Source organism: Aspergillus foveolatus (assembly GCF_047715535.1).
Source record: "Aspergillus foveolatus strain CBS 279.81 unplaced genomic scaffold BDW70scaffold_41, whole genome shotgun sequence".
Taxonomy (NCBI): domain Eukaryota; kingdom Fungi; phylum Ascomycota; class Eurotiomycetes; order Eurotiales; family Aspergillaceae; genus Aspergillus; species Aspergillus foveolatus.
The window spans coordinates 185,363-209,716 of NW_027396105.1; the positions used below are offsets into that span (position 1 = coordinate 185,363).

Genomic DNA, 24,354 nt, shown 5'->3' on the forward strand with positions numbered 1-24,354 from the left:
TCCTGCCATACAAGACTCTCAACGCCCGTCATTCCACAGCATTTTTCTACGTCGATCCTCACTTCTCCCGCCTCACTTCCTACACTGTGCACGATTACACCAATCCTTCCCGTTCCTCAAGCACCAGATTCCCTACCCAATCGATCGCCGAACCAGCACGCTTTTCTGGGAAGTTCTGGTGTACATAGTCGATCAAATAAAGCAAGACAAGTCAAGACAGATATTCTTCCACTGCGACTCTTCTGAGTAAGCGAGACAAGACTGCACCGTTGACATAATGTCCGCCTCCCCGTCCGCGTTACAATCGACCAAACGTCCTCTTGAGGACCCTTCTTCTCCGTCCGGACCGAATGACCAGCCTGAGGCCAAACGTCCTGCTCTGGACAAAGTAGTTAAAGGAGAGGAGTCCGAGAACAGTGCAGACGTGAAGACCGACTCTGGTGCCGCGAATGATGCAGATGGTCAGGGTGATACTGTTGTCCCAGATGCCCCGAAGGGAGGCGTCAGTGAAACACAACCGATTCAGTCGACTGCTTCCCATGGTGAAGCGGCGGGCAACCAGAGCGAGCAGCAGCGGCCCCAGGACGAGTCTAACTGGATCCATATCCGTGCTGTAATATCCAGCCAAGAGGCTGCCACCGTCATTGGTAAGGGCGGGGAGAATGTATCTCAAATCCGCCGTTTGTCCGGTGCCAAGTGCACTGTTAGCGACTACTCCCGCGGTGCCGTGGAGCGTATCTTGACTGTGAGCGGCCCGCAAGATGCCGTCGCTAAGGTTTGTTCTGATTCGAGGTACCTTCTTGAGCTGTATCACTGACCATTTGATAGGCCTTTGGTCTGATCATCCGTACATTGAACAACGAGCCCCTTGATGCTGCTTCCACGGCTCAATCAAAAACCTATCCCCTGCGCTTGTTGATTCCTCACATCCTCATTGGTTCCATTATTGGCAAAGGTGGTACCCGTATCCGGGAGATCCAAGATGCCTCTGGAGCCCGTCTCAATGCTTCGGATGCTTGCCTTCCTCTTTCCACTGAGCGATCTTTGGTCATCCTTGGTGTCGCTGATGCTGTTCACATCGCAACATACTATGTTGCTGTGACTCTTGTGGAGCAGCTTACAGAGCGCTTTGGAGGTCCAGCAGCCTCTGCTTATGCCACCCGGAGCGGCGGTCCTGCTGGAGCCGTCCCAGGTGGTATGCAGGTTGTACCTTACGTGCCCCAGCCAGCTGGTGGTCAGTACGGTCATCCGGATACCTTCAAGCGACACCACCCCGGCCAGGCCAGAGCCGGTGCTGGAGCCTATGGAGTGCCTTACCTTCATGGACAGCACGCGCAGGCTCCTGTTGCTCCGCAACCTATGCACTATGGTGCTCCGCAAACTCCCTACGCGGGGGCTGGTCCTCATCAGCCTACGCCCTACGGCGCACCACAGGCTGCTCAGCCACGTGGTGGCCCGACCCCTGCCGCTCCCGTCGGCGGCGCTATGCCCGGCCAGCCATTAACTCAGCAGATCTATATCCCGAACGATATGGTTGGCGCTATTATCGGTAAGGGAGGCGCTAAGATTAACGAAATTCGACACCTTAGTGGCAGTGTGATCAAGATCAATGAGCCACAGGAGAATAGCAACGAGCGTCTGGTGACCATCACTGGTACTCAGGAATGCAATCAGATGGCGCTATACATGCTCTACTCAAGACTTGGTTAGTTACCGCTTCTACTCCCTTTACTTGGCTTCCGTGTTTAACCAGCCGTGTTACAGAAAGTGAAAAGCACCGCATTTAGACCACTAGTAGTTTGCGTGTGTGTTTTCCTACTTGCGTTGCCTTTGAAGAGCTTGGGCTATCTCTATTCCGACAAAAGAAAGTCGTTTGCCATGGTGGTGGTGATCTTGGTGGTTTCATTAGTGGCCCTGCATATTTTCTGTTGTACTATTGAAAAGCGCTCCCTCGAAGCTTCAGCCGTGTCGTGCTCGATTTGAAAAGATTATATGTAACTTGTTGCGCATAATTATGGATTTGCCTTTTCCTTTCAATTCCCCTTACACCTTTAGGTATAGATACCTATCGAGCGGCCCACTCAAGCGGACAATTTGACATCACCACCACGATTCCTGCCGATGACATCAGCCTAACCCCACGCCTGTTATCCTCTCGAGATAGCTGTTCTATTTCTCATCCCTTCACTCTGCGAAAAGAAACAGATCGCTCAGCATATCTATCAGAAGTTAAGCAGGAAGATACCGTCAGACTTATTAGACGTAACGCAGGATGCCTCACGTCACCGAATTTATTTACTTCCAGCCCAAGAGCTCCGTGGAGCCTGAGAACCCCTCAAGCGACCAGGGCGCCGCCCTTCTTCAGCTCTTCAAAGCAACAACACAACAAAGCGGACACCTTGGGTCTGCATGGGGTCGTACGAAAGAGGATAAGAACGTTATTGTTTGGGCGATCGGTCAGTACAGCTTCCCTACAAATACATCGTCCGGCCCATTCCGCAAAACAATTACCACCCATATCAAGATGAAACAATCTCCTAATGAGTAGCAGACTGGTCGGACGCCCACAGTGGGATTCAACAAACTAACTCCCCGCTCGATCCCTATATTGAGGAAAACACCCAAATAACGACCCTCTTCACAACTCTCACACCCACCGATTCCGACGACACCCCAGCAACATCCACGCTTGTCTCAAACCCCGTGACCGAGCTCGCGCCTCTGGCCTTCCCAACTTCGCTCTCGTCAGCCGACCGCTCTTCTCTCATCGCAGACCTCACCACATTCCGCAAGACCCTCTCAGAAGAAGCGGAGGAGAAAGTGCGCCCCAAATCGTTTCTGCTTGGGCAGGTTGAGAGGCCCGGAGAGTTTGCGCATGGGAAGAGTGAGTCCGGCCAGGCGTTTGTTCATTTCCTGGTTCTTGGCTGGGAGAGTTATGAGCAGCATCAGCAGGCGAGGGACACGGAGGGATTCAAAAGTACGATTACGCCCATTCGGGAGAAGATGGTTTCGCCGTTGGATCGATTGGGAATGAAGCACGTTAAGTTCCAGAAGGTGTAGATGGGCTGTACTGGGGGTGCTAATTGGCGAGGATGGAGCCGAGAGTCTGTTGGTATCGGCGTACAAGTATATATGCTATTGGAATAGAGGATAATATATTTATCGTCTTACTTATCGTCTTATTAACTGCTATATGACGTCTGGATTGGAACTTGCGCCAATGTTAGTCATGGACGAAATAATCTGAACCACAGCGCAACCTTGAGCGACCGCTTCCTCTCCAAGCAGTTGCCTTGAACTGCATTCAATCTGCATTATATCAATGATCAGGGGTCATTTAGTACAAACAGTGTGCGTTTGAACCCCTTCTGTCGTAGGACAAATGATAGATATTCAGAAGTAAAACTGTTGCGCTGGTAATGAAGATACGCTTATAATACCAGGGCATAAAAAAAAGCGGGAGATTAACATTTTTTCCTTGCCCCGCCGACAATTATACACGGCAGGATCCTGATTGTACCTGTTTTATACCACGTCTTCGAATAATCTAAAAGACAGAATCTGATAGCAGTAGGTACTACTTACCTTTATTTCCAAGGGTGTTGCTGCTAGACTGAGCCCATCACTAATAAACTCCATAGTTTACAAGCCTAAGCCATGGGCAAAAAAAACAAGAAATCAGCCGAGCACAAGGAGCGTGTAGCGGCAAAACAATCCAAGAAAGCAGACAAGAAAGAAAAGAAGCACAAGTCCAAGGGCAAAGATGCAGACAGTGACGCTGAAGACGCTGATCTAGATGCCATTCTTGCTCAATACGCAGAGGAACAGGCCAGGTTTCTGAAGGTCACTGAGGTCGTCTCAGGGCCTCCATCCCCTCGATCGTCTGCTACTGTGCTTGCTTCTCCGTCTAATAGGAATGAGCTACTCATTTTTGGTGGGGAGTACTTCGATGGCACACTGGCAACGTTCTATAATAATCTGTTCGTCTATCTTATTGACAGAGGGGAATGGCGCGAGGTTACCAGCCCGAATAGCCCGCTGCCGAGGAGCGGGCATGCTTGGTGTCGTGGAGGTAATACCGGGGGAATATATCTCTTTGGTGGCGAGTTTTCTTCGCCGAAGCAAGGGACTTTCTACCACTATAACGATTTCTGGCATCTTGATCCGTCGACGAGAGAGTGGTCGCGCATTGAGACCAAAGGGAAAGGACCTCCTGCCAGGAGCGGGCACAGAATGACTTACTTCAAGGTAGTTCCCTCACCAATCAACCAAATTTTCCCTAATTCTAATAATACTAGAACTACATCATCCTCTTTGGGGGCTTCCAAGACACATCACAGCAAACAAAATACCTCCAAGACCTTTGGATTTATGACTGCTCAAAATATACATGGTATAACCCCGTCTTATCAACCGCTTCACAGAAGCCCGACCCGCGGTCCTCGTTCTCGTTCCTCCCTCACGAGTCCGGAGCAGTACTGTACGGCGGATACTCCCGCGTCAAGGTGACCGCAGGGGCCGGCGGCAAGTCTGCCAAAGGCGGCCCGCAGCGCATGACAATGAAGCCCATGGTTCATCAAGATACATGGTTCCTTCGGATTACACCGCCAGCACCTGAAGCGCCCCCATCGACGCCACCAACAGTCCGCTGGGAGCGCCGCAAGAAGCCCGCAAACTCGCCCAACCCGGCTAGGGCTGGTGCGACGATGGCGTACCACAAGGGCCGCGGGATTATGTTTGGTGGTGTCCACGACGTGGAGCTGAGTGAGGAGGGTATTGACAGTGAATTTTTCAACACATTGTTCGCATGGAATACGGACAGAAATCGTTTCTTCCCTCTCACCCTGCGGCGCCCCAAGAACACGGGTAAAAGCCAGCAAGGAAATCAGGCAGCTAAATCTAGGAACCGGGGGAAAGCTACTGAAGAGGAGCTATTGCAAAACCTGAAGGCGCTGGAGGCTAAGAAAGGGATACGCATTGACGACGACGACGACGATAATGAGATCCTACCTAAAGAGGACGAAGAACCCGTGCAGCCGGAAAAGCCGGCTATTGTCCGCTTCGAGATGCCCCATATGCGTTTCAACGCGCAGCTCGCAGTGCAGGAAGACACGCTTTTCATCTTCGGCGGGACATACGAGAAGGGAGACCGCGAGTTCACATTTAACGACATGTACTCAATTGATCTGGGCAAGATGGACGGCGTCAAGGAGATCTTCTACAACGAGCCGGGTAATTGGAATCTGCTCAACGAGGCGGACAGCGATGAAGAGATGGATGAAGATGATGAAGAGGGAGAGGAGGAAGACGAGGCGGAAGAAGAGGATGCGATGTCTCTTGATACTGCCTCGGCTGCACCCACTGAGACCACAGATGTAACCGTGCCTTCCGTAACCCGAGACCTGGAGCAGCTCGATGTCGAGGAGCAAGACGCCGAGCCGTCTATTCAGGATAGCAGGCCGCTGCCGCGTCCGTTTGAGACTTTACGTGAATTCTTTAGCCGCACGAGTGAGGAGTGGCAGCAGATCTTGCTTGAGACGCTGAATGAGAGGGGAGTGGCAGTGGAGAAGAATATAAAGGAACTCCGCAAGGATGCGTTTAATATGGCGGAGGAGAAGTGGTGGGATAGTAGGGAGGAGATTATGGCGCTGGAAGATGAGCAGGAGGCGGCGGGGATTGGGGAGGTTATCAGTATTGCCGACAGGGCTGAGAATGCTGGTGGTGCTGGGCGGCGGAGGTGATTTGGAATTGGCACTCTGCGATAAATAATATGTTCCGTAAATGTGGGCATGTTAAGTATATAAAATCAAAAAAGCTTCTCTGAACCTGCGACTGGACATAGCAGATATCAAGCCCCATTTCCAGCCACCTCATCCAATACTTCTTTAACAATAGAGAAGTCTCTATCAGCCTGAACTCTCCAGTTCGAAATGGCAATCCGGCAAGCCGGTCTTTGCTGCCAGGAGGTGCCAGAGACATATATCTTCCGAGTCTCGCCAATCTTCGCCGCAAGCTGGCGGTTTAGATTATCGTCTTTGGCACTAAACAGAACAACCATATATGTCTTATCCAGCAGCTCGTGCTTGTTATTTACTTCGGGTAGCACATTGTACTTCGGGTGGTCGTACAGCCATGCGGCGATCTTCCTAGCTAGCCGGATTTGCTCCTCAATAATAGTTTGGTATCCCCTGCTTCCGTATGCAAGCAGGGAAGCGTAAACAGGTAGAGCGCGGAATCGTCGTGAGTTTTCAAGTCCGATGTTCAAAGGTGATGGTATCGATGGAGCATCGCTAGTGCCTCCGATTAGATAAGCTGCGTTGGCATTTTGGAACACATTCACGGCTTCATCTCGGTGCCGAGTAAGGAAGAATCCGCAGTCGTAGGGCACGTTGAGCATTTTGTGGCCGTCTCCTGCTATGGAGTCTGCCAACTCCATCCCTTCACATCCTTGTCTGACGGCGGTGAATTCCGGGGTTTCTGGAAGGATACGACCGAAGATCCCGAACGCTCCATCCACATGTAGCCAGGCACCGTACTCGTCGCACAGCTTGCGCAGCTTTTGCACCTCATCCAGCCCACCCGTGGCGAAATACCCGGTGTTGACCTCACCGCAGGATACAGCGACAATAGTGGCCTTTGACATGTCACGTAGCCTAGCTTTTACCTTATCCAGATCGAATCGGAGAGGATCATTATCATCAGAAACGTTCTGGACGTTGGCACGACCGATACCCAGGACGCCTGCCGCCTTTACTAGCGACGAGTGCGGCATCGTGGAAAGTACTTGTATCCCCGAGAGCCCAGCCGCATGCATAGCTTCAAAGAGCCCAATTTCTCCGACGCTCTGTGTACTTGCCGGTCCCTTTTTCCGCAGAACCTGGCGTACGACATATTCCCGTCCGCAAGCCAACCCTAAGATATTGCTTGCTGTCGCACCGGTCGTGAAAGTGCCATTGTGCCAATCATGGTCTAGGCGAAGAAGATCGACGAGAAGCCCCAACGTCGCGTACTCAACGTCTGTCGCTATGGTGTGCTCTGTAAGATGGACTTGAACGTTCTGATCGTATGCAGAGACGATCCCGTCCGCAAATAGGGCAGCAGGCGTGACACCGCCAGTAACGAACCCATAGTAAAGCGGGCTAATGCTGCTCAGATTGAATGCAGGGACAAGGTCGTCTAGGATGTGTCGCCTTGTAGAATCGTATCCGATCCCCTTGTCATCAAGCGATTGCCTGAGAGACGATCTTGCTCGAGCCAGGCTTGAAGCATCAGGCAGTACTGTTGACTTCTCTGTGTGCAAAATCTCCCAAAGCTCTTGGTGGAGCTGGCCATGCTCCTTTGCGGTGGCCTCGATGTCGACGTTCATTGTTGACATGGAAGTGGGTGCAGGAAGTTGTATGGTGGAAGTCCGGGAAACGATCCGTTTGGCGGGCGCCTGAAACTGTCGAACTGGCTAAAGTTGGGGTAACAACACACCAACTGCGGACTTCCCAAAGACAACAACATCATGGCTGCCAAACTAATCGACCGAAAACTGCACAACATCTCAGGTTCGTTTCAAAACCGCGCTGGATAATCCAGTTGCTCTACCGCGCACATTTGCTAACGCTTCGCCCAGGAAAGCTGCTTGTCGCAGAGCTGTTCTTCGAGGTTCCCCTCAACTACAGCCGACCGGGAGATGGGACTCTTCGACTCTTCGCTCGCAGCGTCCGTCGCTCGGCAAAACCACTTGACTCTGGTAAAGATGACAAGCAGTCACCTCTCCCCTGGCTTGTCTACCTGCAGGGTGGCCCAGGAATGGGTTGTCGTCCCCCGCAGGAGTACGGCTGGGTTGGGACAGCACTGGACAAAGGATACCAGGTATGCTGTTATTGTCCTTTATCCACCCGAGAATTATGTTTAAGAGACTGGTACCCTGATTGAAGATCTTGAACAGGTATTGTTCCTCGACCAGCGTGGAACTGGGTTAAGTTCAACCGTCACAGCAAGGACCCTGGCTCTGCAGGGCAATGCCATTAAACAGGCCGAGTATCTCAAACAGTTCCGGGCCGATAGCATCGTGAAAGACTGCGAGGCTATCCGTCGCTGTCTGACAACGGATTACCCAGAAGAGAAGCGGAAATGGAGCATCATCGGCCAGAGCTTTGGCGGGTTCTGTGCCGTTACCTATCTTTCCTTCTTGTAAGTAAAAATCACTCTTCCGGTCGAATCCAGTACCAACACAAACGACGATGGATAGCCCAGAAGGACTGGCTGAAGCATTCATTTGCGGCGGGCTTCCGCCCCTTGTCAACGGACCGGATCCTGTCTACTCCCGTACTTACGGTGCGTCTACCCACTTGCTCTGGGGTCCTGCTGCTTATGTATAGTAGAAAAGGTAATCGAGAGAAATAAGGCGTACTATGCCAAGTTTCCGGAAGACGTGTATCGGGTGAAAAAGATCGTCGAGCATTTAATGCAAAACAAGGTCAGCGTACCATCTGGAACGCTTATTCCTGAACGCATCCAGCAACTGGGAATCATGTTTGGCATGCATGGTATGACCAATCTACGATCGGTTTGCTTACTGCAGAACTATCCGCTAACAGGATATAGGTGGGCTTGATAGCGTTCATGGTATTTAAGCCTCAAAAACAAAATAGGCGACCCCTCTGCTGAACCTAAGTAGATCTCATATTGCGCGCCGCCAACGATTTGGAGGTTTTTGGCTTCCTCACCCATCCTACTCTGGTGGCTATTGATGGCTTTGGCGGCTTCGACAGCAATATTATCTATGCTATCCTCCACGAGTCCATCTACTGCCAAGGGTACTACAACTCTGACAACTCCTCTGCATCAATATCGCTAACTGAAGCAGAGAGGCCTCCAACTGGTCCGCAGACAGACTCCGGTCATCAAACCCAGTCTTCAGCATCGACACAAACACACCAGAAGTCCTTTTCACGGGAGAGATGGTGCGTACGCATTTCGAACCCGTTCCCTCAAGGCCAAACTAAACACCCAACTAACCCCAGATATGACAGATATACAAAGACATGTTTGACTCTTACACCGAACTCAACCAAGTCAAAGAAGCAGCAGAGATCCTCGCCTCAACGACCGACTGGCCCGCCCTCTACGACGAGGCGCAGTTAGCGAAGAACGAAGTCCCCGTGTACGCAGCGACATACATAGAAGATATGTACGTACACTACGATCACTCGCAAACCACCGCTGCCAAGATCAAAGGTATTAAGCAGTTCATCACGAATGTGATGTACCATAATGCGATTCGGAGTAAATCAGATGAGCTCTTTCAGCAGCTTTTTGCCCTGAGGGATGATACGATAGATTAGACGCCGTGGCCAACCTGAGAAGGCAAGCGCAATGGGTACCTAAGACGAGGACTGGGCGGTCACGCACATCGCATCTTCCTAGAGTGCGTCAAGCATACAGGGCAGGTGCGATGGACTTGACCAGTTGCACGTTCTCTATACGTTCTGTTTACTTCGCTCGGAGAATAAGACAAGAAATAACGTTAGATGCTTCTTAGTACACATTCATACTTAGTTATCTACTCTATCGGGCAGTATGGATTGATGTACATACAATCTAAGAAAGAGCTAAAGCGAGCTCAAAAGACCTGTAGCAAATCAGTCGGTGCATATATACGAATACGATCTAAAGCATGACTCACCGCTCCACTAATTATAAACAGCCGCTCTTCTTCCTTCTGCACCCATTGTACAACCTTACTGGCGCTTTGCGCCAGCGCATTTCGGTTCGCATGCGGCCCAGCTACACAGTAGAGTTCGAAAACTGGCGTTATCCATGCAAAGGAGCTTGAGGACTGAGTGACGCAGTGATGGACTTTGACGTGGGTGTGTTTGGCGTGGACGCTTGCGTGGAGATTATTATAAGTTGATATTAATCTAGTTTTATCCTAGTTAGGTGCTGTTATTGACTTTAAGTTCGACGTGACATACCTTCGGCGTCGGGTGATGGTTGAGAACTCCGGGTCATACGAGGACATGGTGAACTGGACATTGGCGCGGGATTTATATACAAAGTGATGCAGGACTGACCCTGGGACTATGTCCGTTGTGCTTGGTCGGCCCTTGTCAATGGCTTCTTTAATGTTATTAATGCTGCCGTTCTTTTCCAGTTGCTGGATATAAGAGTTAGCAAGATTTTTATTCAAAAGCGGGAACACGTTTAGATACGGACCTCTACAAGTGCATTCTTCATGGCATGCAACTCGAAGAAGCTTTCTTTATCCGTGCTTATCAAGATGACAGCTACCGACTCCTCTGTCGTCGCTGTAACTTCGGCGGCAGCATCAGCCTTCTCTCTGAGATCGAGAAAGCTGACATACATATATAGGTACCCGCTGCTGTTGAATCCGGGAAGGCATACAGGGATCCAGCTTTCGCCGCCGCCAGCTTTGACGGCTTCCGCCTCGAATATCATATTGAATAAAAGCTGGAGATCGCCGGGGTGCAGCGAATGCTTCTTTGGCCTGACGACGCTGACGAGACGACCGCCTGCGACAACGAGACCGTATAGCAGTTTGCTGACCTTCGTTTTTAAGAGAGTGTTGTTGATGGTTTGACGGTACGATTTGCGGATCTTCAGGCACTCCAGGGCAGAAAGCAGTGTGGATGGCGAGCCTTTCGTGAAGCTGTCTGCTAATGTTGAAAGTAGGGTCTCGGACCCTTGTAGGGGGCGCTTCAGATCGGTCGATGGTCGCACGGAGAATAGATGGGTCAACGCTGGAAGTGTCAACGTGGATAGGATTTGCATATACAACGCCTCAAGCTGAAGCTTGAGCTGGGTATCACTTTCGAGAATCCGACTAATGGCAACTAAGTATAAAGGGCCTTTCGCAACGACTGTAAACTTGGTGTCGCCAGCTGTGAAGCCGTTCAACCGGTCATTGGAGTCTTCGTAGGACGAAATGATCGTTTGGATAATGCCGACATATGTGGAGATGAGACCGCCGTCGCCATGTCTTGTCCAGATCGGCTTCCCAGCAGCAGAGAGTATTATGTAGTGCTTCCGCTTCGCCTTCCATTTCTCAAGTACTAGGTCTATCAATCGGTCAGTATAAGCGGTGGTAGAACCGTAAGCAAGTACAGTACCTTCGTTTTCCCCTCCCTCGCCGATTTCGCCGACCGGCTCGAGTTCACTCGCGAAGTCGTCCTCCATATCGTCGGCTTGGAACTCCGGAAATTGCATCAAGCCGGTACTTTCCTCTTGAGCCATTCCCACTTCGGAGGGCGCGAGAGAGCCAAAAATATTTTCCACGTCTCCCGACTCGGAACATGGGACATAACTTGTAACGCTTGCGCTGTCGCCGGCATCGCTTCCGTCCTTAGGCGTTGCTAGATGGCTAAGGCTGGCTTTTGCACGAACAGTGCCGGGAAAAGAGCGAACAGGCAAAGCATCCTTTCCTCGATCATTCTGGGATATCTCAGCCAGCGATACGGCCGTAGTAGCCCTTGACTGCAGGCCTGGATGCGCTGCTGAAGCGTTCGGTCTTGGTGTCCCAGGAGCTGCCCCTCCATCTTCTAACAAGATCAGTGTCTCCGGACGCGGGGGTAACGGCGGTGGACGGCCTTCGGGGCTCTGGCTGCGATCAGAACGAGGTTGAGTGAGTCGCTTTGTCAAGGAGGCATGATCATCAGTCAGCCGGTTCTGCGCGTCGCCATCAATAGACAAGGCTTGCGAGGAATTGCTGTCTTTCGAGTCCATGCTAGCCATCCGAGCGCATTGGGAACGCTCCTCCGAAGGTGGAACTGGCGAAAATGCGGGGGTCGATCAACTCAGTGTAACATCCTAGCTGTAAATATGCAATGAGCACCGATGATAGATTCAGATGAATCGCCCATCGTGTTACTGGATGAACAGCAGGTTCCTCGCAGGAAGTGTGGTTGATCAGCTCCGTCTAGTCGGGGCGGAGAAGCTCGCGAAAGCGGACAAACAAGCGTACTCACCTCTGCCTGACCCGGCTGCGTGGCTTCACCTGCCTTCAACTTGGCATGCTGGTTTCTCGAGTGGTGTCTCTCTCTCGACTTGGTCTAGATGCGTGAACTATGATGCAGCTAGTTCTACCAGTCTCTGCGTCTAATCAACCAACAATCGCACCATGAGCCTTGATCCGAGCTCGTTCCCAAGGTCCAATTCCCCCGCAAGCTCCGACAGCTCTCTGACGCGCTCCCGGCTACGGGGGAAAGAAGGTCTGAGATCCCTGTAAATTATATTCATTGTCAGAGCGGAGTCTAACATATACGGTCTACTCAGGGTCCCTAAAAAAGGACAAGAATTATCGCCGATATGCTTCCAGCGTTGAACGTGCCCTGTCGCTCTTCGATAACACTCTGCAGGAATGGGCGGATTATATCTCGTTCCTCAGCAGGCTCCTAAAAGCCCTTCAGACACATCCTCCAGATCTACCTGTGGTTCCTCATAAGGTTCTTGTCGCCAAGCGGCTATCTCAGTCCATGAACCCTTCCTTACCATCAGGGGTTCACCAGAAGGCGCTCGAAGTCTATACTTACATCTTCAACCTAATCAAGCCGGAAGGTCTTTCGCATGACCTTCCTTTGTACTACCCTGGTATCGCACCGACACTGACATTCGCCTCTCTTACTGTTCGCCCATTGTTCTTGTCCTTGGTGGAAACATACGTTTGCGACCTGGAACCATGGGCAATCCGGCCAGCGTTGAAGGCGATAATCCTATCGCTACTGCCCGGACTGGAAGAGGAAACGAGCGACGATTTTGACTCTACACTTCGTTTGCTCAATACCCTTCGTGAAATAGCTAGTCGAATGGAGACACAACGGCCAGGGGCGGAGACGAATTCAAGCGGCCAATATTTCTGGCAATGTTTTTTCCTTGCCTCAATAACTAGCCCTAGCCGGCGGCTAGGAATTCTGGCCTATCTGAACCGCTATCTTCCTAAGCTGGGCATCACAGATCGGAGACCAAGTAGGCATGAGGAAGTAGACGCTACGGCCATGCCCCATGAAATGCAGGTGGCTGTGGATTCGGTCATTCTACCCGAACCCGGATTGTTGATTCGGTGCTTCGCAACAGGTCTTACGGATGAACAAGTCTTGGTTCAGCGGAACTTCCTTGACCTTCTTGTAACGCATCTCCCCTTGAGTTCGCCTATTCTGCAATCCCGGATAACCGAGGACGACCTTCAACGACTCATTGTTGCGGCAGCAGGTGTTGTTTCTCGTCGAGACATGAGTTTGAATAGAAGACTTTGGGCTTGGCTCTTGGGACCTGACCCTGTGGGTGACCGCGCCTTCTCTGAGGCCCGCCCTTCAACTTCCAGCACATCTTCAAAGACCGCCGCTGAAAGTGAAGACCTCTCGCAATCGCAGTATTTCAGTCGGTTCGGTTTGCAACCATTGGCGAATGGCCTACTGCAAATGCTTAAAAGAGACACTGAACTCCCTTCAGAGAAGGCAAAGCCTTTCAGGATAACCCTTTCGCTCATGGACAGGTGGGAAGTTGGCGGGCATGTTGTGCCTGCAGTCTTTCTGCCGTTCATGCGGAGCGTTAAGGCTTATAAGTTGACAGCGCCTAAGGCCCATTTTGATGAGGTTTTTCGAAGCGCCACATCTTTCTTCGATGGAGTGGAAAGTGGCATGATATTCTCCGAGCTCCTCAATCTAATTGATTGGGACCCGAAGAGTCTGGCTAACGATGCTCCCCGGATACTGGAAAACTTGAACTTAGCCCACTTTATCCTGGATCATTTTAATGTCCGCGAAGAAGACATGGTTCTGAATCATGCCCCGTTGCTGACCTTAGCCGCCCTGATCAAGATGAGCGAGCTATCCTCGGAAGCTACTACTTCGGTAGCCCATGATCAATCACAAGCTGTATCTACCGGGTTATCACAGGTGGTGACTTTGTTGACAGGGTTACTGATTGATCGCGCTTTTCTCCGGAAGTCTGATTCCAAGAACTCAGTAAATGAACCGTCGATGTTGCTTGACCGTCCAGGTTCTGCGATCTTGAGACAAATACATCACTTCTATGATCGAAGCAGAAACAGTCTCGACCTGCAGCCGCCTCCCTTTCTACCTACAGACCTGGCGGATTTAATAATAAAGAATGTTTATGAACAGGCCATATCCGCTGTCAATGCCGGCAATGACACTAAATCAATACCAGAGAGACTCAATTTCCTGATCGTGGTATTGAAAAAGCTTCCTAGATCGCGCATCTTGCGGGACAAAAGGCTCTATATAGCCATCGGCAAACGAATTCAGGCGTCCACAGTCGAGTTATCAACAACTTCATTCTCACATCTCTCTTCTATGTCGACCACGATAACAAGTCTCTATTGTATCCACAAATTGGGTTACTATATCAGTTATGAGGAGGTCTCTGACTTAATCCCACCACTCGTCAGACAGCTGTGGCAATTCCTCTCACCACTGAGTCCTAAGTTCCATGTGGAAGCCGTTCGCTGTTTATGGAATCTGCACTCAGTTTCGTGGTCGGACCATCTAGTTGAATCGACCATCACGTCCTTAATGTTTACTCCACCCGCGCCAGGCTCATACCAACTCTCTTCTGAGGAGGAGGCTGGTAGATACTTCATTCTCTGGAATCACAGCCACCATGGTACATATGAGCTACCTCCGAAGTACCTGCATGACTCGGCTCAATCACAAGCCTCTTATCATTCTTCAATGCTTGAACGGCCCCTTTTCACTGTCTTGGACTTGTTGTCCCAAGGGTCAACTCAACCTGCTCAGGTGGTTCAGTCGTGGCTCCAGGATCTTCCGTCGGTAGCAAAGTGAGTTCACCACTCCATTAAAGTGGTAGTTGCTAAAATTTCTCTAACTTGATCTAGGGTTTTTCGTATAATTATTTCAAAGCTGGAGGATGTCTTGCACCGGGGAAATCAACTAGGGACTTTTGAGGGGAATACTGTTGTATCCCCAGACGACTATGCAGAGTGCAACTACCTTTTCGAGACGATCCACAACGTTTTGGGGGCACTTAATCATAACGGATGGGTTTCTCTTCTCACGCAAACGATGGCGCATAAGGGCAGGCGGCACGACGCTTCTGCTTCAGAGGGTTAGTAAATTCGATAACCTTAAGTTCTCCCAATTGACCATTTTGTTACAGACAATGCCGAAGCCCCAAGCCTCCACTCAATTATTTTTCAGGCTTCACTGAAGGTTGTGAGTGGCTACAAGTCGGGTACTGCAACTGCGAACGCAGAGGAGGTCAAATTGCAGCAGATATCTCTCCTAGTCATGCGCCAACTTCTGCTGGGACCAGGTGTCGAGGAGCTAGTGGAATCCGGAATTGACTCACTTCTTGTTGACCGGCTTTATTCTATGCTTGACGAGGGTGGAGATGTTGCAATCCAAGCGGCATTGATCGATACGCTCCTCGCTGTGCTAAAGGCTCGTTTTGCCCAAGCTTATTTACCGCCACCTCCTCCAAAACCTAAGCACCAAAGAGGGGGCTCTCGCGAGAAATTGACCAGTCCCTCTCTTCTCTCCTTTACAAGCGACAAGCCAGAGAAATCATCCGTGCTGCTGCCGTCGCCTGAGCCTCCTCAACGCCTGTTGGATTGCCTGCTCAAAGGCCTCAGCTCTCCGAGATCCAGGGCGATGATCGACAAATGGATCATGCTGCTCTGTGAAATACTCCCAATCTATTCTACGTCCATCTTCCAAATTCTGCTGACTTTGGTGGATTGCCTGGGGAGGGAGATTAGACAGTCATACGCGAATCTCCAGTCCGCATTCGAAAAGACAGAAGGTTGGCCCAAAGATCGACCCGAGCAGACCACTATATCACTCCTGACCGGTTTCGAGACGTGTATTGCAGCTGCTCATGAGCGCCTTCTCATGGAAGAAGTAAATGCGCCAGCAGCCAAGAGTCCGGATCAAACCCATGGCTTCTTCGGGAATATGGTTTCGGGTGTCTTCGCGTCTGATTCTAACCATCCACGCTCTGCGGCGATGAATAACAGACTTACCGTTCTATTGTCGTTTCAAGACGCCGTGCGTCTCTGTTTTTCTATCTGGTCGTGGGGTGCTGCGGAACGGAGTTGCCTTCCCCAAGACACGGAGTCAATAGCGTCATTCCAATATACATCACTGCGAATGCGGAACAGATCTCGCCGGATTCTCGAGCATCTGTTCACTGCCGAAGCATTAGAGTGTCTCGAGACAATGGTGGATATGTGGATCAAATCTGACAGCGATACATCGCCTCTGATCTTTAATCTCCTTCACACTTTGGACGGGTCTCGTCCGAAGATTGCCATTCCAGCTATCTTCAATGCTATCTATACACGAACAAATCCTGCCGCGCTTGACCCCAGCCGCAAGTCGACGATGACAACGGCCTTAACAGAGACCGAGTTAGCGGGATTCCTGGTAACTTACGCTAGGTCTCTTGACGACGATGTCCTCGATGAGATATGGATAGATTGCACGACTTTCCTGCGAGATGTACTGAGCAACCCTTTCCCTCACAGGCAGATCCTTCCGCGGCTAATTGAGTTTGCTGCCATCTTGGGCGCGAAGCTTGAGAACACGAACTTTGGCGAAGATCGTCGGATGAGAAAGGAGTTGGGGGTAAGTCTCCCTTCTAATTAGCAGAAAACCGCGAACTAATATTTCCTAGGATGTGATACTGCGCCTCCTCACCGCCATCTTTACAAGTAAACCCATGGGCTTTACGCAGGAACAAGGGCTTCTAGGTCGCGCCTCGTTAGACTATGATAGTTCATCGATACCGCGCATAGGGCCAGATGATATGTTAAGTATCCTTGTTGCGTCTATGCCTGCGTTCTCGATGACACTAGGGGACATGGATCGAATCACTACGGCCGTGTCAAATATTTCTACCAATATTATCGGGCCGCTCATACGTGCTCGACTCTTTCCCAATAATCTTAACACCAGCTTCATGGCTTTGATGCAACATATCTCGAAAATCCCTCAGGCGGCAAAGGTCTGGAAGAAGGATGTGGCTGATGCTTTCAATGATCCCCGGTTTTTCGGGTCGCAGCTCGACCTGGTAAAGGGCGGCTGGATGACTCTTTTGCGGCAATGGGCCTTGGTTGACAAAGACCGACTGTCTGAGATAATGACTCGCCTAACCCCGCCGGCTACAGCTGGCATAATGTTCGGCGTCGGTGCATCTGCTGCTCGTTTGGATGCTGATCGTAAAGCCCAACTAAATCTTCGTCGGATAAGTCTTTTGGTGTTATCTACAGCTGAGGACTATTTCATCGCAGAGATGCCGGCGCTACTGCAGAAGCTGGAGGATCTTCTTGGAGCTACCGCTTCATCATCTCCATCTTCCGCTACAAGAGCGGAAATCTTCATGGTCCTCCGAGCACTCATACTGAAGAGCACAACAACTACGCTGAGCCCATTCTGGCCGCTAATAAACAGTGAGCTTCAAGAAGCCATTTCAGCTATCTCATCTGGAAACCAGCAGGACTTATACAATCCATATTCTTTGCTCCAGGCCTGCAAGCTTCTGGACACATTGCTTGTTCTTGCGCCCGACGATTTCCAACTACTTGAATGGCTCTATGTTACCGATACCGTCGATGCTATATACCCCCCAGAGCAATTCGAACCCACGGCGCTCGCAGATGAGGTATCTCACAACTTAGGGGTCCGGTGGTCCACGTCGTCTGATCCAGCACGAGAATCAACCAATCTTCACCATGGCGTAAGGTATCCAGGTCTGGCGGCGGACTGGATACGCGAGACAGCCAAAGACGAGATTGTCGATCGGGTTCTCCGGCCATTCTTTGACCAACTTAGCATCCATGCGTTTGAGAGCACCTACAGCATCAGCAATCCGAACTTGGAAGCATGCCGTGATGATCTGCTGGCAGATTTGTTCAACGAAAGTACCATGGCTAACTAGCCTTCTTCGGCATGTCTTATTTTTGCTATATGTATTATACGCTAGGAACAAACACTATACATTCTTTACTCGGGACTCGTCCGTAGAAATACCTAGGTAGTGCTGGTGGTGCTATAAGAGCGCATCACCTGATTGGCTGCTTTGCTCCAACTCCTCCCGCTCAAAACGGCACTCCAATAACGTCACTCTTCTTGAGCTCAACTTCGGCCATTCTTTAAGCCTGCATCTTCTTTATAAATATTTTCTGGTTATATTCTATCATCACCACGGCCAATAAAACAATGTCTGTCAGTATGCGGCGGTCGCTATTGTTGTTCCGGCCCGTCATGACGCCGCCAGGAATCGCGTCAACGCGGAGATGCTTTTCCAGCAGTCCTCTCATGAAGAACGCAGGATCTACGGCCACACTGCCAGCCAAGAAGCCCGTTGGAGCTTTTCGCGGAGGGTAAATCTATACGCGACCAACAGTGTATCGCAAGATAGGGTTTATGTACTAATGCCTGCCACCAGATTATTTGGCTTCCTTACTGGTTCCGTTGTCGCCGGTGCTGTTGTCTACTACTATATCCTTGGCGAGTACAGGATATCGAACAACATGCTTACTGAAGATATCGACGTACGTTTCTGCCTTTTTAACCTCTCACTCTTCCGTTCTCTACGAACAATATACGGTAGGACTAGGCTAATCGTCATAGGCTTTACAAACCGCAACCCAGAAGCTCCAGACTTACATCTCTGAGCTGGAAACACGAGTAGACCAACTGCAGAAAAAGAAATGAGTGACCACTGTCTACATTTATGACTATCTGCAATACTTGCAAGTTATATTTATTGCTTTATTCCTCCCTATTTCGGAGTTAGGTCTTTCTGCATGCACACGTTGCTTCTCGTCGTCTGGCCTTCATTGTCAAGTGCTTCTGTTATTCGTGATTACTCTAATCTGCAGATTCTCTCGGAACTTTAAGAGACTAAGCTCGCTAAATGAGCGAGTCGTGTACAGTAAGATCAAATACCTGTTCATCTATTCGTTGAGCGTAATGGAAATTTGTAGAGTAATTGATTTGTTTTCCGTTAACGTACCAATAAAGATATCTTAAGTAAGCACATTATACGAGGCAGTGGGAAAAACAAACAGAGCAAACATCTGCCTTTCCGTACATATCAGATATCGATAACAAATCGAGCATTATAATCTTCGAAGCACAGAAACGGCGCCGATACATATCATGACCTTCTGATAAACGCCTTAAAATACTCCACTTCCCCCTATCCGCCAACACATCATCAGGTTCATCATGTACCGCGTCGAAGTCCTCCCCAACGCCTCCAAGTCTAACGCCACGCCGGGCTGGACCTACGTCCCCGATAAAGGCTTCGACCCAGCAAAAGCCGCAATCGCACCGACCACCGGCCGGAAACGCGGTATTCGGGATCCAGCGCGAACAGACCTGTCCTCGCGCCAGGCGAATGCGATCGTACGGCACCTGGCGGAGCTTGATCGAGAGAACCATAGGGACGTTGCGATTGCGATTCCGGCGCGGAAGGATTCGCAGCCGAGGGAGAGTGCGACAAGAGGTATAGGCTTCCGCTATATCCCCCGCGGTTAAGCAATTTTGTTGGTTGTGGAGAGTAAAAAGAGTAGGAGTATTGCTAACTTTAGTGATGTGGGACAGGAACAAGAACGAAAGTAACGTCGAACGTCCGTCGCATCCTGCAGTCGCAGAAGACGTTTCGGAATTATCTTGATGATGAGGAGGCTGCGTTGGCTCAGGCTTCATCTTCGGCTGGGACGTCGTCGATAGCTGCGCAGCGTCTGCCTAGCAACAGAATTACGAAACCGTCTTCTTCGTTATCACGCCGGAGCGCAACGCCAGCTATCGCAACGCCAAAACCAGATCCGCGTGCAGAGATTGACACACCCTCGGCCCAAAACCTATCCGATACGGCCAACATACAGACCGCCGACTCCCAAATTCAACCTAATTTACAAGAAGAACAAAAGCCTGATCCAAACGCCCTCATCAAATCCCAGTACGATAACGATCCCCTACTGAAATCCTATATTCCATCCGCCCCCTCGGAACGCATCATGCGCGCTCTCCTCGCAGAACCTCCGCTCTCGTATAATGCATCACGCGCGGGTCCGCCGTTGACGGGAAAGGCGCCCCGAAAGTTCTGCTGTATATGCGGGTACTGGGGAAAGATCCGGTGTCGAAATTGTCACCAGCGAACTTGTGGGATCGAGTGTTATAAGACGCACGAGGACTCGAGATGCGGGGCGTTCTTCTAAGGAGGTCTGGGCTTATTTACCTTTGTGCGCAGTCTTGTTCCTGGAAGATTGAAGCCTGGGCCGAAGAAGCAGCGTTGGGCTAAGATGTGGGCAGTCATTACAAGATCTCTAAAGAAATACCCAATAAATGGACAATGGATGAGAACTAGAGCTGGAATCTACTTCTTGTCAAATAATGAATATATCCGTTATTTACTAGTTTGACTAACAACTAAGTAATTTGTATATCACATTTATGTCGAGATGAATCTAACCATCCCTCTTCCCGGCACCAGCCCGAGCAGAAATTAACATTTCATCTTTATTCCGGCTCTTAATTCTTCCTCCCGAATTTCAAACATCACTTGCACACCCACAAACAGCGCACAGCATGCCGAAATGAGATACACAAGTCCGGCGTAACTCCCCAATAACTCAGACAGAAGCCCCTTAATTCCATCCAGGCCCAGCGCAAACCCAACTAGATTGGCAATCATCATCATAAGCACATTGCCTACCGCTCCAATACCACAGATGATGCGGTACGTATTCGGGCGCGAACGCCATCGGCTAGGAGGGAATAGTAAGGTGCCCAAGACCTCTGGCAAGACAAAGAGGGTGATGAGCCAGCCCCACATCAGGAGTCTGAGGTTGATGTCGTGCCAGAGGGCAATGAAGGTGAATACGACGAGGAAGTTGAATATCTGGCGGGCTTTGGCGTAAAGGGGAGACGCCGGTGGTTTAGTGCCGCTTGTTGATGATGCTGGGCTCGAGATAGAGCGGTTGCTTCCGCCGCCCAGGGGAACGTAGAGATAGCGGACGACCCAGCGGTTGAGAGAGCGGTGCCAGCCGCGCCAGAAGGCGAAGGCGGAGTAGTTGTTTGACACACAGCGGACCATGTTTTCTGGCGGGTCGATGCCGTCGACGAGAGCCCAGAGGCGGAAGAAACGCCAGGGGATCAGAAGCTTTAGCCAAATGATGTGCAGGTTGAAGAAGGCGAGCATGCTAAGCTGGGCTGGGGTGTAAAGCGACCAGTTTGGATGTGAGTTGGAGATTGCTACGGCGTAGATGAAGTGAAGGATCAGTTCCATGGAGAGCAGGGTTAGGAAAAAGCGAGTTCCGTAGAGGAGTGTGCGGGTTTTCGTCAATGATTGTGGTGGATATCGCTGCTGGGATATGTAATCGTTGAACGTAACAATTGGGCCTGTGAGGTATAGCGGAGAGTAGAGGATGTAGGCGAGATAGTTTCGGCCATTGAAAGCGGTTTTTTCGGCGGGGATCTTGACCCGGTCACGCTCTGAAAGCGATTCCGGATCGAGTTGCTTCTTCTTATGGTCGTCAGAGGAGTTGATTCTATCCTCGGAAAAGGGACTTACTTCGATTGGGCTGCTAGTAGAAAAGTCGAAACTCCAGCAGTAATCCATATTGAAACTGATCAGCCGGAGGATAGTGATCTTGAACAGGACTTCCCATCGTGGCATTAGACCACCAAAGCTGTCCAAGTGCCGCGCCCATTGAAATAGAGAGGACTCTCGCCCTGTCTCGTCTGCTGCCCAGAAGCTGAGAACACGCGCCAGCGGGTATCCGCCGCAGAACTCATTGGCAAACAGTATCCCTATGCCGAAGCTCCAAGTCGCAGCAGGGATATATTTTCGTGGAAGAGATTTGGCGATTTTGTAGTTTAAGTAGAGAATGATAAGAATCTTGATCGCCGATATACCATGGAGAGCTGTGATGAACACTAGAGCAAAGTAATAGTCGAATCGTATGCGTCGCGCAGCTCGGGCGTCTCCGGCCGCGGTAACAGAGATGGTATTGTTCGCATTAGGTGTACTAGAGGTGCGAGTGAAGTATTCGTAGAGGCGTCGAAGGGAAGGATGGGCAACCAAAAGGATGAGGAGGTAGGGGATATTATCGCGGAAGCCAGAATATTGCGCGTCGGAATTGTCCTGAGAATAAGCGGTGTACGTTAGCCATTGTCGACTGGCAGCGAGAACTCAAGACTCACGACTTTCCGCCCTGGAATCCAACCTGGAGAGAGCAAATGAGAGTATGTGGCGTAGGTGGGATGCGATTCTGAGGCAAGTGGTATCAGCTCCGTTTTTGATCCAGCTCCAGGCGGACGCACCTTGCGAAACATCAATCACGGTCTTGAACATCAAAGGAACGGCCACGATAAAGACCACGTAGTAAACATAGAACTCGAGGGTGGCCCATCTGGGAGGAGAGGCGCTGTTGGTGACGGCGTTGGAGCGGGCATCCTTCGCGGAGCCAGATCGCGTGTCTTCGGCAGCGATCTTGACGGGGACGTTGGCGGGAACGGTGAAGCGCGTGTCCAAAGTATCGAGCGAGTACAGCCGCCGCAGCCAGGAAAGGAATGAGAGACTCATTTTACTACCAGCATATCTCTATGGACAGCCAGGTAAGAGCTGGTGGACAAATTGCGGAGAGACTGAGATGAGATCGAAATTGAGGATCAGGGGCCGACGGAATCCGAGGCCCACTCAGCTACCATCATAACCATTGGCACATGAGATTGCATTCGGTTATTCCAACGAAGGTAAGTTTGATCAGTGTCCCTTCGTCGAGACTCTGTGCTTTTTAACTAGCTTTATGATGGGGCGTTTGGGACCTTCTCCGCTGTCCACAACGGCCTCGCCCACTTGGGACGCAACCCGTATGGCACCTAGGTGGAAACTTGGAATTGGAATCGAATCTTTCGTTATTGCAGACTAACTTTAGCCAGTTATCTCCAAGCCTATGATTGATGAGAGGGCTTACTAGATTTCTTAATACTGGCCTAAGCTAACACCACTTTTTGACACGGTTGTCTGTGCCTTCCGTTGGCTCGCTTTCCTTTGGCTCAAAAATAAAGGCAGAAAATCGGTTCTTCATATCTACAGCTAGTCTGCAGCTGTTTCTTCGCTGAGTCTTCCAAGAATCTGTCTTCTAGTTGGATCTTTTTTTTGGCTCCATTAGTTTGATTCTGCTCTGCTCTGTGACGGTCTATAAACACATGGATTGCCTCTGCCTGGGCTAGGTCTTAAGACACATCGCGACCGGCATGAGATTCACTGGCGTCAGGGCGGCAAATGCTGGGAAATCAATATCCCTTACCTTTGCTAGGAGGTACGAAAGTACGATGTCTCATCATAATTCATCGAGAAGCGGTCAATGCCTTCTATAGCTGATACAATCCTCTCTTGGACTGAGCATCTTACTGACTTCGCTTGCTTCGCTTGCTTCTCTTGCTGCCTCCAACATCTGAAGAAAAGGCAATGGAATTATCAGAAGGGTAGAAGTGGGCTCCGTTGAGCCGTGAGAGCTCAACGGGCTTGTCTTGTATTCTATTCCAAGGCAGGGTGACCAGCGCGAAGGACCGTGCTTATTCTTTTTTGGGATGCTAGGCATGCTGGGCATGCTAGGCATTGCGATTTGCTAGGAGCTCTTAGTCTAGTTATAGTGTGTGATGCCTAACCAGGCAATTCCATTAGATCCTAATGTATCCTGGCTATTCTATCACTCCAAATATATACTGTTTGTACATCACCCGCATTCGTTCTATTGGAAGAGTTCTTGTAGTTGCCCACCTCAATATCCGCGTCATGAAGTCTCGCGATTTGTTGGGATTCGTACATACAGTGGGTATGGTTCAAGAATACCTGTGGAAAAAAGTATAGCGTACCTAAATTACCAGGTAGCTTCTTGTCCGGATACTGCCTAAAAAATAAAATATGTAGTAATCAAGTACCTCCATGCGTGATGCTTGCATCGCGATGCGATCCTACTTTTTTTTATAGATCGCTGTACGGGACCCCAATCTTCTTTGGGATATTTCCTTGTGCTCCTGTCCTTATATTTATATCTATGGATAGTGAGAATGCGGGCACCATGTACCGCAGAGGCGGCCACTGGTGAGACAGCGCACCTGCCATTTGTGCCCAGAGTCCTGGGCTGCTGGCGGGACCCCACCGACCCACTTCGAACGCCAAGCAGCGGGCCGAGCAGTACTATGTCCAGGAACCGCATTATCGATCGTCGGCGTTAAGAAGCTTGGGTTTGACATTGTGTCGCTACGGTCACGATTGGAAGTACCAGGGATTACCGGAAAGCAGTTATAGCCAGATCGCAGAATCCCCTGAGCGAAGGTGCAGATCTGG

General features: G+C 50.4%; 10 protein-coding genes across 10 annotated transcripts; 7 read left to right on the forward strand and 3 right to left on the reverse strand.

Moving 5' to 3' along the window:
• Nucleotides 1-277: 277 nt before the first annotated feature.
• Nucleotides 278-2,030, forward strand: BDW70DRAFT_169641 (telomere maintenance protein PBP2; the record flags this gene model as incomplete). Its single annotated transcript, XM_073742734.1, has 3 exons — nt 278-775; nt 829-1,705; nt 1,765-2,030. The coding sequence occupies 3 exons, from the start codon at nt 278-280 to the stop codon at nt 1,785-1,787; spliced, it is 1,398 nt and encodes a 465-aa protein (XP_073594060.1). The 3' UTR covers nt 1,788-2,030.
• Nucleotides 1,992-3,227, forward strand: BDW70DRAFT_85739 (uncharacterized protein). The gene is made up of 2 exons (XM_073745042.1): nt 1,992-2,456; nt 2,552-3,227. The coding sequence occupies exons 1-2, from the start codon at nt 2,273-2,275 to the stop codon at nt 3,058-3,060; spliced, it is 693 nt and encodes a 230-aa protein (XP_073594061.1). The 5' UTR covers nt 1,992-2,272; the 3' UTR covers nt 3,061-3,227.
• A 414-nt stretch (nt 3,228-3,641) lies between these two features.
• On the forward strand, nt 3,642-5,741 carry BDW70DRAFT_169645 (putative Kelch repeats protein; the record flags this gene model as incomplete). Its single annotated transcript, XM_073742735.1, has 2 exons — nt 3,642-4,248; nt 4,299-5,741. The coding sequence occupies exons 1-2, from the start codon at nt 3,658-3,660 to the stop codon at nt 5,739-5,741; spliced, it is 2,034 nt and encodes a 677-aa protein (XP_073594062.1). The 5' UTR covers nt 3,642-3,657.
• An 8-nt stretch (nt 5,742-5,749) lies between these two features.
• Nucleotides 5,750-7,389, reverse strand: BDW70DRAFT_140260 (pyridoxal phosphate-dependent decarboxylase family protein). The gene has a single exon (XM_073737571.1). The coding sequence runs from the start codon at nt 7,373-7,375 to the stop codon at nt 5,849-5,851; it is 1,527 nt and encodes a 508-aa protein (XP_073594063.1). The 5' UTR covers nt 7,376-7,389; the 3' UTR covers nt 5,750-5,848.
• A 118-nt stretch (nt 7,390-7,507) lies between these two features.
• BDW70DRAFT_161873 (proline iminopeptidase) lies at nt 7,508-9,335 on the forward strand (the record flags this gene model as incomplete). Its single annotated transcript, XM_073741041.1, has 9 exons — nt 7,508-7,550; nt 7,619-7,860; nt 7,937-8,181; nt 8,240-8,325; nt 8,373-8,537; nt 8,596-8,616; nt 8,669-8,807; nt 8,858-8,954; nt 9,024-9,335. 9 exons carry the CDS (start codon nt 7,508-7,510, stop codon nt 9,333-9,335), a joined length of 1,350 nt encoding a protein of 449 aa, XP_073594064.1.
• A 278-nt stretch (nt 9,336-9,613) lies between these two features.
• On the reverse strand, nt 9,614-11,733 carry BDW70DRAFT_161874 (guanine nucleotide exchange factor MON1; the record flags this gene model as incomplete). The annotated part of the gene is made up of 5 exons (XM_073741042.1): nt 9,614-9,622; nt 9,677-9,911; nt 9,966-10,147; nt 10,207-11,069; nt 11,121-11,733. 5 exons carry the CDS (start codon nt 11,731-11,733, stop codon nt 9,614-9,616), a joined length of 1,902 nt encoding a protein of 633 aa, XP_073594065.1.
• A 240-nt stretch (nt 11,734-11,973) lies between these two features.
• BDW70DRAFT_169649 (cellular morphogenesis regulator DopA) lies at nt 11,974-17,993 on the forward strand. The gene is made up of 5 exons (XM_073742736.1): nt 11,974-12,218; nt 12,283-14,806; nt 14,864-15,093; nt 15,145-16,613; nt 16,663-17,993. The coding sequence occupies exons 1-5, from the start codon at nt 12,128-12,130 to the stop codon at nt 17,923-17,925; spliced, it is 5,577 nt and encodes a 1,858-aa protein (XP_073594066.1). The 5' UTR covers nt 11,974-12,127; the 3' UTR covers nt 17,926-17,993.
• Nucleotides 17,994-18,137: 144 nt separating this feature from the next.
• Nucleotides 18,138-18,951, forward strand: BDW70DRAFT_140268 (uncharacterized protein). Its single transcript, XM_073737572.1, has 3 exons — nt 18,138-18,370; nt 18,436-18,541; nt 18,621-18,951. The coding sequence occupies exons 1-3, from the start codon at nt 18,207-18,209 to the stop codon at nt 18,702-18,704; spliced, it is 354 nt and encodes a 117-aa protein (XP_073594067.1). The 5' UTR covers nt 18,138-18,206; the 3' UTR covers nt 18,705-18,951.
• Nucleotides 18,952-19,143: 192 nt separating this feature from the next.
• Nucleotides 19,144-20,323, forward strand: BDW70DRAFT_140269 (putative HIT finger domain protein). The gene is made up of 2 exons (XM_073737573.1): nt 19,144-19,500; nt 19,599-20,323. Exons 1-2 carry the CDS (start codon nt 19,221-19,223, stop codon nt 20,213-20,215), a joined length of 897 nt encoding a protein of 298 aa, XP_073594068.1. The 5' UTR covers nt 19,144-19,220; the 3' UTR covers nt 20,216-20,323.
• BDW70DRAFT_151836 (putative glycerol:H+ symporter (Gup1)) lies at nt 20,232-22,584 on the reverse strand (the record flags this gene model as incomplete). The annotated part of the gene is made up of 4 exons (XM_073739349.1): nt 20,232-20,294; nt 20,560-22,143; nt 22,203-22,270; nt 22,323-22,584. 4 exons carry the CDS (start codon nt 22,582-22,584, stop codon nt 20,232-20,234), a joined length of 1,977 nt encoding a protein of 658 aa, XP_073594069.1.
• Nucleotides 22,585-24,354: the final 1,770 nt, after the last annotated feature.

Excerpts from the sequence above, each read along its gene's own strand:
- BDW70DRAFT_140260 (XM_073737571.1), bottom strand. The coding sequence starts at position 7,375 with ATGTCAACAATGAACGTCGACATCGAGGCCACCGCAAAGGAGCATGGC.
- BDW70DRAFT_140268 (XM_073737572.1), top strand. The coding sequence starts at position 18,207 with ATGTCTGTCAGTATGCGGCGGTCGCTATTGTTGTTCCGGCCCGTCATG. Across the intron at positions 18,371-18,435 it reads GTTGGAGCTTTTCGCGGAGG|ATTATTTGGCTTCCTTACTG; the intron begins GTAAATCTATAC and ends GCCTGCCACCAG. Across the intron at positions 18,542-18,620 it reads TGCTTACTGAAGATATCGAC|GCTTTACAAACCGCAACCCA; the intron begins GTACGTTTCTGC and ends TAATCGTCATAG.
- BDW70DRAFT_140269 (XM_073737573.1), top strand. The coding sequence starts at position 19,221 with ATGTACCGCGTCGAAGTCCTCCCCAACGCCTCCAAGTCTAACGCCACG. Across the intron at positions 19,501-19,598 it reads GAGGGAGAGTGCGACAAGAG|GAACAAGAACGAAAGTAACG; the intron begins GTATAGGCTTCC and ends GATGTGGGACAG.
- BDW70DRAFT_85739 (XM_073745042.1), top strand. The coding sequence starts at position 2,273 with ATGCCTCACGTCACCGAATTTATTTACTTCCAGCCCAAGAGCTCCGTG. Across the intron at positions 2,457-2,551 it reads CGTTATTGTTTGGGCGATCG|ACTGGTCGGACGCCCACAGT; the intron begins GTCAGTACAGCT and ends AATGAGTAGCAG.
- BDW70DRAFT_169649 (XM_073742736.1), top strand. The coding sequence starts at position 12,128 with ATGAGCCTTGATCCGAGCTCGTTCCCAAGGTCCAATTCCCCCGCAAGC. Across the intron at positions 14,807-14,863 it reads GATCTTCCGTCGGTAGCAAA|GGTTTTTCGTATAATTATTT; the intron begins GTGAGTTCACCA and ends AACTTGATCTAG. Across the intron at positions 16,614-16,662 it reads GGATGAGAAAGGAGTTGGGG|GATGTGATACTGCGCCTCCT; the intron begins GTAAGTCTCCCT and ends AATATTTCCTAG.